Source organism: Synchiropus splendidus, chromosome 9 (assembly GCF_027744825.2).
Source record: "Synchiropus splendidus isolate RoL2022-P1 chromosome 9, RoL_Sspl_1.0, whole genome shotgun sequence".
Classification (NCBI taxonomy): domain Eukaryota; kingdom Metazoa; phylum Chordata; class Actinopteri; order Syngnathiformes; family Callionymidae; genus Synchiropus; species Synchiropus splendidus.
In genome coordinates, this window is record NC_071342.1 from 8,357,187 (window position 1) to 8,372,035 (window position 14,849).

Below are 14,849 nucleotides of genomic sequence, written 5' to 3' on the forward strand. Positions count from 1 at the left end.
GGTCCGGCGCAATCGTGTTCCATCCTGTTTCGGATATTGCTGCTAACTTTGCCTCCAGGCTGGCGAGCAAGAAGGTATGAAGAACTTTCACTGCTCCATATACTGAATCCTGTCTCAGGAGCACAGAGAGGGAACAGCAGATCCAGCAGGAGACTGCGTCTGACAGTGGCATCTGTTCCTGGTTAACTGCTCGGTATGACAAACAGATGTTATCTCACAGTTGACACACCTCTGGCAGCCGAACGTGACCATAGCTGGTCAGGACCGGAGAAGTGAGGGCCTGTTGAATTTCAATTTATGGAAGATAAAATTATGGTCTGATGTCTCGATAGACTACATGTCTGGACTTTAAACTCCACCTTTGGTCTCTCGGAGATTAACTGTACGCTCCAGTGAGTGAGCCGGTGAGTATGCACACTTCTTAGTCATTGTTCTTAGAAAACCTCTTTGTTCCACAAAACCTAAAAAAAAAAAATCAGTTCTGATAAACAGATGTTATTCGTCACAGCACAGGTGAACACAATTTGTACATCATCCATGGTCATTCATCACCTGATCAAAGAAATACATTCAACAAATTGCATAAAATCTGTTGAACATAAATCACCTTTTTCCTACCAAACAACAACTATGCATGATGCTGAAGAAACCATCTTTTTACTTGATCTTGAACAAAGCAGGGAATGACTTGGATGACAGGCGTGATGACGGTGGCCCAGCTGGGACACATCACTGAGAACATTTGACGTGACGTCTAGTTGAACTTGAGATTAGCAGCGTGTATTTTTGAATTATTTGTGAGCATCAGAATGGAACTTCAAACAAGTTTGGCTTCTTTTTGAAGTGTCATTAAAGGAAGTGATGATGGATAAAAGAGCAGCAGAAGAGTAAACAACTTGTAAAAAGTGAGCCACAAACTATATTCAAAATTGATGCCAACTTATTCAGGGAGTGTCATTTCATTGGCGTTGAACTGAGAGGGGATGTGAGGTCTGCGTGCCAGCACAGCGAGCAAGGACACCGAGTTGTACACGTTTCTGGTTGTGTAGAAAGTGTACTGCTATTATGCCATTACGATCCTCCAGCCAGTGTGTGAAACTGGCAAGTGGACATGAAGGGGAATCTGTGGTCGTCTCTAAAATAAGCCGCAAAAGACGCACTTTTCTTGGCGTCTCAAATGGTTGCATGGTCCTCGCACACATTTTCAGCCTGGGCTACCAAAACAAGGAAACCTCTCGCATGCAATTACGGCACAAATCCGGAGCATACCATTCAGATCTTTCTTTAGCTTGCGAAGGTCTTTTTGAAAATCCTCAAACTTCATCTGAGAGGCCTGGAACAGATCCTGGGGCTCAGGGAGCGGGAAGACACACGTCTCTCTGCCAGCCTCCTGAGGTTCACACAAAGAGAAAGAATTGAACAGCGTCGGAGCCTGAAGCTGGTACATGCACAGATAGTGAGATTAAAATAATGATCAGACTCCCATGAGCTTATCAGGCATCCAAACATCCCGTAACTGATAAGAGTTCGCAGGAGATAATGACCATTAAAGCCTGACCGCACGACGTTTCCTTTCATTAACGTTACGACAGGGCCATTACGAGTGCAAGCAACATGTCACGGCGGTTGATTTTGGCAAACACTCGCCTGAGTTCATCTCATCTGGAGAAGCTAATTATTTACACGAACGCTCCTTTTAGATGCCGTGCCAATGAGCAGACTGCAGGTCTGAATGATCCCAGACCGCGCAGGAGACCACGGGCGAGAGGCGGAAGGAAAATTACGCAAGCTATTTCTTTCTGCTGTAAATAAGAAAAAAGGAAAATAAAGCATTTGATAAAGGATAAGCCATCGCTATCCTCCGGCGATGGCGGAGATGAAACGAAAACGCTCTGGATGGATTTCTAAGCAAATCGGAGTAAAACAGGGACGCGATTCAAATAAACAAGAGCAGCTACATACCTCATCAAAGTGCTTGAGATAGTAAGAAACGATGAAGGACAAAAGACTGTGGGAGTTGTCCTGGAAGCAGAAAGAGACGCATGTAAACAAACCAATACCTGGTCTTTATTCATTTCTAGTTCAAGCTTTAGGATTTACAGCTTTTTAATATGAACCCAGTTCACTAGAGTGGAGAGGCCTTCTCAGAAGCTGGAGATAAATCAGGACTTTGGAAAGGCTGAGCAACCAGACACAAGTGCGCCGGGCCGTCATAAATCAGATTTGGTGCAACGTTTAATGTCCTATATAGACCAGCACAACAACACAGACGCTGGTGTCCTTGTAAGGCAGCGAGAAGTGAGAGCCATGTGACTGAAGACGTCTCCAAAATATCACATTTCAAGTATGTTAGCAAAACAACCAAACAAACCGACACGAGGGTGAAACAGAACACATTTTCAATGTCTCCAGGATCGCAGTCAACAGGGTGGACTGGAGTCATCGGTCCCCAGGGGGAGGCGCTCAAGCGTGTCAGGTGGGAGAGATGGCTCTTCAGTCAAACATTCTGCATCACGGTGAAGACCAAGCTGAGCCAAAAGGCAAAGTGCTTGATCCATCTGTCGATCTAATGTGTTGTCATTGCTAAAGTGTTCGATGTCAAGTGGACTATTTTTGTCCAGGGCGACGAGTTAGCTTGGATCAAACCTCCCTCCTCCCACCACGTTTCCTGGCGCTATAGGCACCGCTCCGCTGGACAATAGAAAGGATAATGCGTCCACACACAATGGTGAAGGCTGGATTCAGCAAGAACATTGGACGAAAAAGTCCACTGTAAATATGCGACACCTTAAAAGTGAGATGGTTTTCGGTCAGTTCATGTTCTTAGTCTCATTGTGAAGAACAAGACTGCGGATGAAAGAGGCTGAACTGTGTTTTCATCTGGGAGAGACCCAAAGTAGAACTACTGCACCTCCAATGTAGAGAAGCTAGTTGAGGATGGCCGGGGCAGCAGTGCTCAATGTTTGCCCAAGTGGGAGGAGGCGCTGTGGTGGACCCATGACACAATGGAGATGTAATTTAATTCTAGTGACAACAAATGTGGTATTGACAATCCAGATCTGAAAGTGACCACAAGGAAAAACGCAGCATTCCACTCCAGGAGGACATTTTCTGGTCTACACTGCATGGGAGGCTTGCTTATTTATTTGACGTGGAAAGAAACTTTTGACGTTATCAGCCTCAGAACATTGCCGACAAAGTAAAATCATAGTTTAAAGAAGGCTTACGCTACTTTGGTGCACTTCCAATCCCTAAAACTCACGCTGCTTTTCACGTCCTTCAGTTTTGGCAGGATGTCCAGAGTGAAGCCGTCAGCTTGCCCTCGAGAGCGGTTCCCCCCATTCATGAAGTTGCCGAAAGCCAGAACAAGGCCGAGAATCTGCAACACGCTCTTGCTACTCTGCAAACTCTGACACACACACACACACGTACACAGAAGTGAGGTATTGTACATCATCACAGGAAGAAGTATCAAGGCAGCACTCACTGACAGGAAGAATTACTCCTGAGCGAGGCCAGCAGCTCACCTTGCATACTCTCTGAAGGATTTCAATTTTCCGAAGAATGGAGCTGATGCATTCATGGAAGGTGGACTGGAACAGTATGCAGAAGACCCTCTCAGAGAAATTTGGGATCTGGGATAGCTGGAACAAAAACCTGACAGTGGCGCACAATAAAACGTTGGATTATGGAGAAAAAACAGGATTATGTGTCGGCCTGGCTCTCACTGCTCGGGCTTGTCCAGCGGTTTGGCGTCGTCTTTGTCTTTGGCTGAAGTGACGTGCTTGGCGATGCTTTCTCTCTCGTCACTCTGAGCTCGCTGTCGGACGAGAAAGATCTGGTTAAGTTAAGCCTGAGTCATCCTGACTTCACAAATTTATTTTGGGAAGATTCTAAGCAGACACACTGAAGATCATGAGATATGGGTAAACACCAAACCGGCCATTGCGAATATCAATATCTGTTTCCGTTTCCAAAGTGAAGAATGTATATCGGCTTTCGTTGATGGAAATTCCTCACAATAATTGGGGGAAAGCACTGGGCCAATGAAAGCAGAAGTCCATTATAGCACATGATTTATTTGATCTACGCTCAAGCCTGAAAAGTGGAATTCCAAAATCTTAGTACAGATTCCCCTTCGTGAGAGTAAAATGCATACTGCTCATCCGTTTGCCTGCTGGCCAACCATCTTGAGCAAGAGGTGGGTAGAGTCGCCAAAAAATTTTACTCTGGTAAAAGTAGTGATACCTCAAAATAAAAAATAAAAAATCAAGTAGAAGTAAAAAGTAGTCACTTAAATAATTGATTTTTTTTTTTTTTTCAAAAATAAAAAATACAAAACAATCATCTTCACTGGAATGAAAGTTAAGCCAGTAAACAAAGTAATAAAATTAAGAAATAAATCAAGTACTTTAATAAATTATAAAAATAAATAAAATAATAGAATTAAAAAATGTATCAGAGAATTTCAAGCCGTACATTTTTTTAAACCATATTCAACAGGCAGAACCACAAGGCAGCCTGTGAACTTGTATAAACTCAGTGTGTGTGTGTGTGTGTGTGTAAATCTGTGTGTCTGACAAAACACTTTTTTCCCCTCAAAGAATCACTCAGTGATGTCACTATTAAGCTTCAACAGTAGTCGGCTCTCAAGGTTCGTGTGGTTAAGTCGTGCGAGTTGTTCTGTCCCACCGCGGGACATTACTGGAACCTGAGTATTATTTGGATGAACCAGTCCTAGTTTAAAAAAAAAAAAAATTCCAGAGAACCAGATAGATTTTCGTTTAGCAGTGGAGTTGAGTGTGAGTTTGAAAAAACAGAGCCAGCATTCAACCACCCTCATGAAGTCAGTGATGATCTATTAAACCACTAACATGTTTCATTCCATTCCATTACATTTCATATCCATTTTTATTTTCTTCCTGAATCAGACACACTAAAATTAAATAAACAATATGAAAGTTTTGGTTTCTTGATATGCAGAACTAAGGTGGTACGACTCATTTTACCTTATCCACCCCAGATGAGTGACGTTCAGTGAGACAAAAAAGTGCCCAATAACACGTGAGGCAAAAGTCCAAACTGATCAAGAGAACCATCACGCCTCACTAGAGGGTCTGTCTGTGGTCTGTAGGTAAGACTGGAGTTGGAAAACCTCAAGCATCAACCCAAGTAAGCCTGTCAGCTTTGCAGCCGTGGGAAATCCTTTTGGGGGGTTTTAATAGTAATCTTTCTTGTCTTGCACAACCACTTCTCCACTCCGGCAGAAAGTAAGACATTAAAGCATGAACTTAACGTTGATGTCTCCTTAATACCAGAACATCAACAGATATCTCATCAAGTCGACCTTTGCAGACTTAAAACCAGGCTGGGGCTCAAAGAACTTGAGTAATTATCTTGTTTTCTGCAGTTCTCCGACTCCTCTGGAACAATTCCCCTGTGTTTGAATGGTGTTTAGAGGAATCATTTTGATGATGTGACCAGGGAAGCAGATGGACACAGAAAAAAGGGTGATAAATAATGCACGTTGTATTGATGGATGATTGTAGTTAACAAGAAAAACAGGGACGACGGCTGGGAGTCTGTCATGAGGACTGTTTGCCAGGTGGAAAATGTAAAATCCATGTTCCAAACAGTTATTTATTGACCTTGAGAAACTGACCATCAGTTTTACAAAGTTGATTTCACTCTTAAAAGAGCCGCAACCGTTGCAGTGCATTATGGGACTTTTTATGCTTTGGCCTACCAATAATGAGCTTACACACCGGACTTTCTCCACTGGAATATTACCTGCATCCACTAAATTTAAGAAAGAAAACAGATCACACTGGTCTATAAGCCGCAGGTGCAGTGGTGCTGTCTGCACTGTAGAAAGGTCAGTGGTGCACCCGGATTAAAAATGCACGTGGAGCACTTGTGAACTAGTTTTGAAAATAGGGTCCAGCACCGAGACTGACTCATGAAACAAACTCTGCAATGTTCTGAAATTGAATTCTGAACTCCTCACATCTTTTATTGACATTAAATGCTCTGTTGCGGAGCTGTGGACACGTGGGAGAAAACTTCGAGTGCTTTAATGTAAATAAAACGGCTGTGATTTCATCGGTTTGATGTGATGAGGCTCAATATTTTGGCAGCATTTTAGCCTGTAAAAATCCATATATTGGCCGCGTCGTAAAAGCTGCAGGGTGAGAAAAAAACAGCGACTTATAGTCCGGAAATTACGGTACTTGCTTTGTGTTTTAGCATGTGTACCTACATACATTTCTGGAGATGTGGTCTGAAAACCATTGTGAGAATATCAGGGTTTATTGTGAAACAGAAGTATGATAATCTTTCAAGAATTTTCTCAAGGTCCGTTTATGTAATGGACCACCTCAGTGAGCTTTGTTGACACAGAAGTGGCTTCTCAATCTGGCATTTCTAAGCGATCGCGGTTGCTCCAATTCGGACTGACAAATGACTAAATGAAACCCCACAGGCTTGCCGGGGAGAGAAAAACAAATCTGGAAAATATAGAGCAGCAAAGCAAGTCATTTATTTATCAATGTCACACACTAAGTGCCCACTTTAGCTGAGAAAAGTACATAGAAACGACGAGGAAGCATCCACCCCCGCAGTTACAGGACCACTGGCAAATTCTGTGTGGTGATGAAGACCAGACCAAAGAAAAGAGCTCAAGAGCAACAATTCAACTTTTATCAGCAAATTCTTTCAAGCGTCAGTCCAACAAAGTTCTGGCGACGTGCAGTTCACAAACATATTTCATTTAATCAATTGTATGCCAGCCAATATCAAATCAGCTTTATAAATACTGAAGCGCAGCCTGCAGCCAAACTACATTCCCAGATATTATTGTGCTGTCAGACGCCGGACCGCACTTTTATACAAGGTGGTTTGAGGCAAATCCGAGCCAGAAATTTCCCCCACAATTTTACGAGGGATGAAGACAATAGAGGCTAATGTCTCTGACGTAGGCGGACAAACAGAAAACGCGAGGAAATGTAAACAGAGAGCAGAGACCCGGGAATCTGGGCGCTCCAGTTGTTAAGGCTTCGGACTTTTGGAAAACATCAAATGCCAGCATCAAACACACGGCGGGAGAGATTAGTATTCTGCACACCGCTCCCTTCAGCCGAGAAGGGCAAGCGCTCCTTCGCCCTCTCTGGAGATGTTTTCAAGTGTAAATATATTTAACGCAAAGCAGATCCTTTTCAAAGGGCAGCACCCGGGCCCAGCAGTGTTTGGTGTAATTGGGGACAAGTAGGCATTAGCGTGTGATCTTCTGAGCCGTGAGGACATGCTGCAGCGATTGTGGAGCAACGCGCTCCCATGAGGAATACCAAATGTGAGCGCAAGTGGGACGACGCCAAAACATCTCGCAGTAGCCAAGTGGTTACTTTTATTGAGGTCCTGTTCTAAAATTGGTCCAGCCGAGGCTTTATTTACATTTATGTCCTCCCTTTTCACTTTACGAGATTTGTTGAGGACGGAGCTCTGCCAATGCAGTGAATGGATTATGAAACAGGCCGAGCATAAAGACACCGAGAGATGGACACGGATTTACATCCTGCATTTGTCTTAAAGTCATTGGAGTCAGGCGTGCAGAAAGTGAAGGACATAAATTCTCGAGGAATCGCAGTCCTTGGCTACTGTACATTGCAGTTCAGTGTGTTTTTCCTCTAAATCTCTAATGACTTTTGAACTTAAAATTTGAACTTTCTCACTTGAAATAACTAACTAGTCGAAGGTGCCCAAGATGGAGAAGAAGCTGTGGAAGAGCATTCACATGTTAATGCAAGGCTTACTAAACTAAGTGTCTGTGGTAGGTTTATAATAATTCATAGACTGCAGACGTTGGCCGTCAAAGACTCAATTTTCGCAGGACTAACCGACCGTTTATAGATGTTGAGGAAACCCAGGATAAAGATGAGGAACATCACCTCATTCATGCTGTTTATTCCCGGTTCACTGGCAGTACCACGCAGGAGCATGGGGTGACACCTTGGACAGGACGTGTGAGAGCACTTTGCTCAACACTGAATATCACAAACATAAACAACTGTGTTGCTGCAATGTTGAACCGTGTCAACAGTGATGCAGTCAGAGACCATGGTACTTATTTGCAAGAGGAAGACAAGGGAATCCAACAAATCAGACCACACTAGAGTTGGCAACTGTTACTACAACTACCAAGGTCATTCTGGACTCAGGGGAACGGACTTGATTTCACAACAGCGTAGTAGTCGAGACCACCTAACCTGAGTCAGACGCACACTGCTTACTGCAAAGGAAACGGCTGTCATTTATATATATATATATATATATATATATATATATATAAAAATATAACAATTATTTTGGCAAAATAAATCGACAACTGAATCATTGGAACAAACTGTCCACTGTCCACGACCACTGTCCCACGAAGTCCTACCATCTCCGATGTTAGAAAAACAAATCCTCAAGTGTTCAATCGGAAGACCTGAAGTTCTTCAAAAGACAACACATGTAAATGACAAGAAAATGAGCATGAAGCACAAATACAGCGACACAGTCATCAGTGAGGCTAATGGGCTAATAAGAGCTTTGCCATGATTTCTACACATGTATTCTAGCATTTGTGTTTATTCCTGTGAAAGTCTGCTGCTTCAACAAGATTGGGTCCAAAGCACTTTTGATATCTAAAAACCCCAAATTTATAATCACTAGTCGTACTGTATATATGATAATAATAGATATAATAATGATAGTTTCCATTTACGTCATCATGTACAGATTAAATGAAACTGTTGCAGCACGCAGCAGTTGTTGTGAATGGATGTGGGACAGACGGCGGATGACCTCTGACCTCCGGCTACTGTCAGCTGAAGTTCAGACAATCAGTCTGGGCCCAGATTACAACTGGGGATGGAGCGGTGCCAGCACCCCATAAATGGTGCTGGATTATTGTTCAAAGCACAGAAGCTGGAGTGCTGCGCTCATAGACCAACTTAACCTGCTCTGATCGCGCATTAATCTTGACAGGTTATGGTCCAGATTTAGACTCTACGGAGCAGTGAGGTCATTTCAACTGCATGGATTATGTTGTTGGTGCTTTGGCACACTGATCCGCTCCAATAAGATAACGCAAATGCAGGGAGCAAGACATGGATGCATCGTCACAAACTGTTGCAAAGAGAAGTGAAGTGAAGACAAATGAAGCGCATCCATGTTTGAACGCCAAGATGGAATGTCGACTTGCAAGGAGCAACACCCCTGGACTACACTAACCTTCTCAAGGTGTGGCGCTGCATCTGTCACAAAGATATTAGCAGTAGATACTTTGAGTGCAGCACGTTCCACAGTGTGGTCTGACTTTGCCAACACATCCCACGGATGCTTTATGGGATTAGCCTTCCCGGAATTCAGAGCAGAGAGGTTGAAAGAGGCCAGGATTTCATGAAGAGGTGAAGGCAAGAAGAATGTCATTCCCTCTATTCATCAGAGGAGGCATTTCCCGACCATCAGCTTGAGCTGGAAGAAATATGGTTCACCACATCACTTCCCTCCATTGCTCGGTGCATGAGTTATTAGGGGCGCAACAAGCGAGACTGAGTGGCAGTAAGAGGGAGATATAGAAAATCAAAGAGTGGGACAAAGATCTGAGCTGGGAGATGTGATCAGGGTTCTGGTGAGAACCTGAGCACACCATGCAGATGAGCACAAAATACAGCGCCAGGCTGACTATTATAGGTTTCACAACCCCAAAACCCAACTAAACAAGTGCCATAGATGAGCAACCGGTCACACTTCAGACAGTCCCATGGCTGAAAACAGAAAAGCTCAGCCAGAAAGTAAAGCACTTGATGTCGAAGTCTGTGTAGGTTCCCTCATGCTTGGTCATGAGCTTTGGGGAATGACCCAAAGGACATGATACAAGAGACTGAAATGAGCTTTCTCAGCAGGGTCTCCAGGCTCAGCTTCAGGGTTTGGGTCAAGAGCATGAGCATCTGAATCAAAGTACTGCTGGACGTCAGAAAAGTTCAGGCATGTACACGAGTTACAGATCACTTAAAGATGCTCCTCCATTGTCCCTGACTCAGTTAAATAAAAAAAGCATGTATTGTTCTCGTGAACCCATTCTCATGAGAGCATCTTTTGAACTGTGTCTAAGGAGGTCCGGGAGGCTCTAGTGGGTCAGTGGGTGCGAGTGGGAGTTTTCTGGATCCGCATGAACCTGCTGCACCTTCATCTCTCCATCACAGCGTTCCTTCCAGACAGTGAAACTGTCGATCCCAATGTTCGCGCTCAATTAAAGATTTCATCTTGTTCTACAATGGCAGCACACTCACCTTGTCCTCCGGTGCTCAACAGAGCTGCAACTCTTGCTTGGTTTCTTGTCTTGGTTTTAAAGACGATACGGACTATCTGATGCCACGCGGTGAGAAATACTTGCCCAAGTACAACAGAACGTAAGTGGTTTTATGTTGCTCCATTTAGTTTCATGAAAATATTATGCCTTGTTCTCTAGTGAGGGACAATGGAACAGCGGACATGATCGTGTTTTTACTCGACTGAGCCGTTGCAAGAAAAACAGTCTTAAACAAAAGGCTGGGGTTTGTCAGAGCAACCTGCCCATGACCAAATGAATCATCTCAACAATATGGCTTTTTCCTCAATGTTTGAGGAACCCTGGTAACCCTGATGATTAAATATCTCCTGAACAAGCTCAAAAAGATCATCTCTTTGCTGGGAAAATAATGAGATTGGTTCATTCGCTGGCTCACACACATCAAACTCAAGGCCCCGGGGCCAAGTCCAGTCAGTCAAGTCACTTTATGTGGCCCACCACAAAGTGAAACACCACCAATGCTTGTTGATATTTGAGCGTTCAAGCTTTGCCTTTCAACAAGCTACTGTGGCTAGCAGAGATCATAAATCTCAAGAATGCTAGATAAATGTTTTTGTGAGTCAGTGGTATAGGAAGACTGTGTTTTGAAGTCAACAACAGAAGCAGAGCGTTGATATTGGTCTACAATAATTAAAACAGATTCTGTTTGGCCAGGGACCTTGGTCCATGTGGGAAGTCTTGGCTCCTGGAGTGAAACATTTTGACACGTTGTCCCTAGTTGGTTGATGGAAATGATCTCTTCTTTCAAAGTATATAAGAGAGGACAGACTCAACGAACCACAGACACATCACGTTCAGCCAATATGTGGACTTCAGTCACCACATCTGCTCTTTAGAGGGTTGCCATTCTTAATCCACTTTGAACTCAACAACAAGCTACTGTAGGGGTCTGAGAAATTTCATTTGATTCTGGTAAAATGGATTAAATATTGGACCTGTGGAACACACCCGACTTTATGATCAGTCGTAACAATAATTGAGGTGATATTCTTTAAAAACTCTGAGACAATGCGAACCACTGGCTGCAAAGAATGTTGAGTTTAAATGTTTGTTTGTGACCGTGATGGAGAGAAAAATAGAGTGTGTGATGGATCTGCACCACAGTCAGTCAGGGTGTAACCATTAGAAGCCCCTCGCATTCCTCAAGACGGGCTGACTACGCTGCCAACTGTGGTTTAGGGGTCTGGAGACCCACAGACAGGATGGAGTCTCGCAATACTAAAGAGAAACAATTTGGCTCCCCAACTCAATAACACAGCCTCGGGCAACAAGGGGGAGCCGGGGAGAGTGGAGGGGCTTTGGTGAACGCAGAGGTTCGAAGACTTTTGATCCTCCGTTATGACACATCGGCTCATAACTGCAGCTTGTCTCGAGCCTCAGTCTCATTCCCATAATCAAGCTTATTAATATGGTTTTGGCAGCGAGAAGGTCGGGGCCTCTCTTGTGTTGTTGTGCCAAGAAGCACTTCATAGGAATTTCACAGCATCTTAAACTGCTATCACAGTAGAGTTGTGGGGGGAGAGAGGTACGCTCGCTACTTCCACGCCGTGCAGCGTTTTCCCAACAGCCGCGGCTGATTCGTCGGAGACGAGGTATCTGGGGCCAAAACGGAGACGTGGAGGTAACAGGTGATGACAGCGCCTTCATTCCTCTTCATGCAAATGTCATACAATGTGGTCATTTCCGCTCGTAAATCCAAAAGTCAAATCAGTGTAAAGAAAACTTTGCGTAATTGCAGGCGTCTGCTTTGTTGAGATGAAGACACTTTCAGAAGAACACTTCCAAAGCTTTCATTAATTCTCTGGACATCATGTGAGGAACATGCTCCTCGTTCTGACCGCCTGAACAAGAGAGCGCACCAAAGTTGAGCTCTTGTGGTCACAGGCAACAGCAGAAACCCTTATTGTGTGGAGTGACAAACGCGCTGTTAAAGTCTATATGCAAGTACGTAAAAAAAACTTGAAGTCAATGATAAGTTTTCTTTTCCAGAGTCAGCTGCTCCGAGATTTCCCTGTGATTGAGCCTCTACACCACTCACCATCTTTCGACTGGTTGCACAGGCAGCTGCCAAAGCAAAGACGTGCTGGTGACGTGCTTAAACTATCTGTGAAATACTGTTGATGTTGTCAAAAACTTGTCTTCTGTGGAGGTGTTTTCTTCCTGAACACCTTTATGAAACTTCATTGCCATACAGTGTTACATCACATCCTGCAGTTTGAGCAGAACTGCCTCCCGAAAAATCATTCTGTGCACTGGCTATAGAAGGCAGCCACAAAGTCCAGCTGGCTCAAAACAACATCTCAGATTCTTGAGACTCAAGTGAAAGCAGAGGTCTCATTTTATGAGAGATATCGTGGTCTGACACTGTCTGGTCAGTTCTGAGCGGTTCAACACACGGACTCCAAAGGTGCCACAAATTGACAGTTATTAAGTGTACTTTTGTTTCGCTTTGCTTTTTTGTTTGTCGCAGAAGTCAGCCTTTTGTGCTGCATGTTGAATAGGCTCCCAATTGATTCAAATGTGTTCTCTCCTCAGGTAAACAGGCTAGGCAGCACTTCACTGGACTATCAACAAAACACAGGGCTGCACTTCCATCAGTTCAGATTTTTAAGACAAGATGTCACTTGGTACAAATCAAACCTTGCCTTTTGAGAAACAGTGGTTCCGTGAGTCACAGGTAAGGAACAATCCCTGGAAACCCCACGTGCCGCAACTCCTCTTTTCCAACACCAACAAATGCCGCGAGACAGGAAACATTTGAATCAATTGAAAGCCTTATGCGTCAACATGAACTGCAGAGGGCTGCTTCCACATTGGACGCCTTAGGACAGAGACTGTGTTTGGGTCGCTTTCTCCATGTGGCTTGCTACACTTTAGAGGGATGGATATGGATCCGGATGCAACCATCTGTCCGTGCTATGGGTTAATTTAGTCCGTATTTTTGCACGTTTGTGGGGGGCAGTGTTGCTATTATTACCTCATATGTAGCGCTAATGAGACGCAAACAAAGGCGAAAAATTCCGTGTCATCCAGTCGCAATATATGTAACGGCCTCACCAACCACCACCTCCTACAACGCTGCAATAGTAATGCCAATGTAAAGAACGCATGGAAGCATGTGATCAATGATGGTAATATTGTTTTTGTACGATTTTGTACGTGATACCAAATTACATACATCATGGGATCAGTATGAAGATCCCATGATGTAAGCCATGCCGTCCTGCAGATGTTCATTTTAGTTCTCCACGGCTGTTCGTATTCACATTGTTTTCTGCACAATGTGATGTCACTTCCATACATGGGAATCTGGCATTGGAAGCTCGAACACGTCCACTGCTCTTAAACGAAAAAAAAAAAAAATCAAATTTTTGATCACCTTGGAACAGTTCTGATGAATATCAAGTGGCGCTCTGCGGTCCGCTCTCAGAGGAGCCCTGAATAATGCAGCGCTAAGAGCCGATGATTGATTTTTGCCATTTTGTTGATATCACATCTATTCCCGTCATATTAGGTTACATTCTCTAATAAAATGATTGCCTGTTATTCGTATATGGCATGAAATGTTTAACCATAAATCATTCTATTTGTCACAGGCGCGCTGTTCCAGAATAATACTTTTACTGCGAAACCGCAGAGGGGGAAGAAAAGAGAGCGGAGGGTTTTCTCATGCCCGAGCTGTCACTGGTGTTACTCTGTGTTCTCTGTATTTATATCGTCTTGCGCTGGACGGAACGTGCAGAAATTTATGTTTGAATTTTGTCATTTCACTGCCGCTCTGATGTATCGCGCCCCGTGCTTATGTGAGCCCTGATGATCACGAGTTTATTAGTTGTTTGTTTCCATGTAAACAGTGTAACCATGGCGATTCGCCTTGTCGTACTCACATTTTCATACAGGGCTTGCAGAGTCTCCAGATCCACGACTGTGTTATCCATGTTGAGGACAGCTGTGAAGAAAGACGGGACGCTGTTACGGCACGTTGTGTAAAGAACACAATTGAATCAGAAAGAGGCCTTAACCTCTTGATAGCAGTTGAAACAATTACGGCGACACCCCTCCGACGCTCTGAGCCTGACGCTTTGTTGTGGTCTGCATTAAACAAGGGCTGCATTCTCCCAGCGAAGCCCACATAAAGTGTCATATGCAGTCAGTTACATATTTATCAGCTCTCATCACCATTGCATGCAAAGAGGCCGCCAACTCAAACATAAATACAGAGGTTTTAGAAATCTGTCAATGCTACAAAGATCGGTGTTTGAACTCCTGTGTTTGAATTCCTGATGTCGCCTTTTTGTCTCGGCGCGAGGACCTGGCGCCCCGCGAGCATTAATCCTTTGAAAGTAAATGTTTAAAGACAAACAGAGCCCGGGGGGCTGTGGCGTCGAGGTGTTGGTGCGCACACCATCATCCCGACAAGCACTCGACACCTATATACGCGTTTCACCATCCCGCG

The 14,849-nt window shown here is 44.0% G+C and overlaps 1 protein-coding gene across 2 annotated transcripts in view; it reads right to left on the reverse strand.

The window, feature by feature from the left end:
• LOC128764519 (muscarinic acetylcholine receptor M3-like) overlaps nucleotides 1-14,849 on the reverse strand; it is a 147,887-nt gene that overhangs the window by 16,328 nt on the left and 116,710 nt on the right. For both annotated transcript variants that reach the window (XM_053874290.1, XM_053874292.1), the window contains exons 9-14: nucleotides 14,281-14,342; nucleotides 3,729-3,820; nucleotides 3,528-3,657; nucleotides 3,263-3,409; nucleotides 1,963-2,022; nucleotides 1,270-1,390 (exon numbers count right to left, since the gene is read on the reverse strand). In XM_053874290.1, coding sequence (XP_053730265.1) covers nucleotides 1,270-1,390; nucleotides 1,963-2,022; nucleotides 3,263-3,409; nucleotides 3,528-3,657; nucleotides 3,729-3,820; nucleotides 14,281-14,342 — 612 coding nt within the window. The remainder of the gene's footprint in view (nucleotides 1-1,269; nucleotides 1,391-1,962; nucleotides 2,023-3,262; nucleotides 3,410-3,527; nucleotides 3,658-3,728; nucleotides 3,821-14,280; nucleotides 14,343-14,849) is intronic.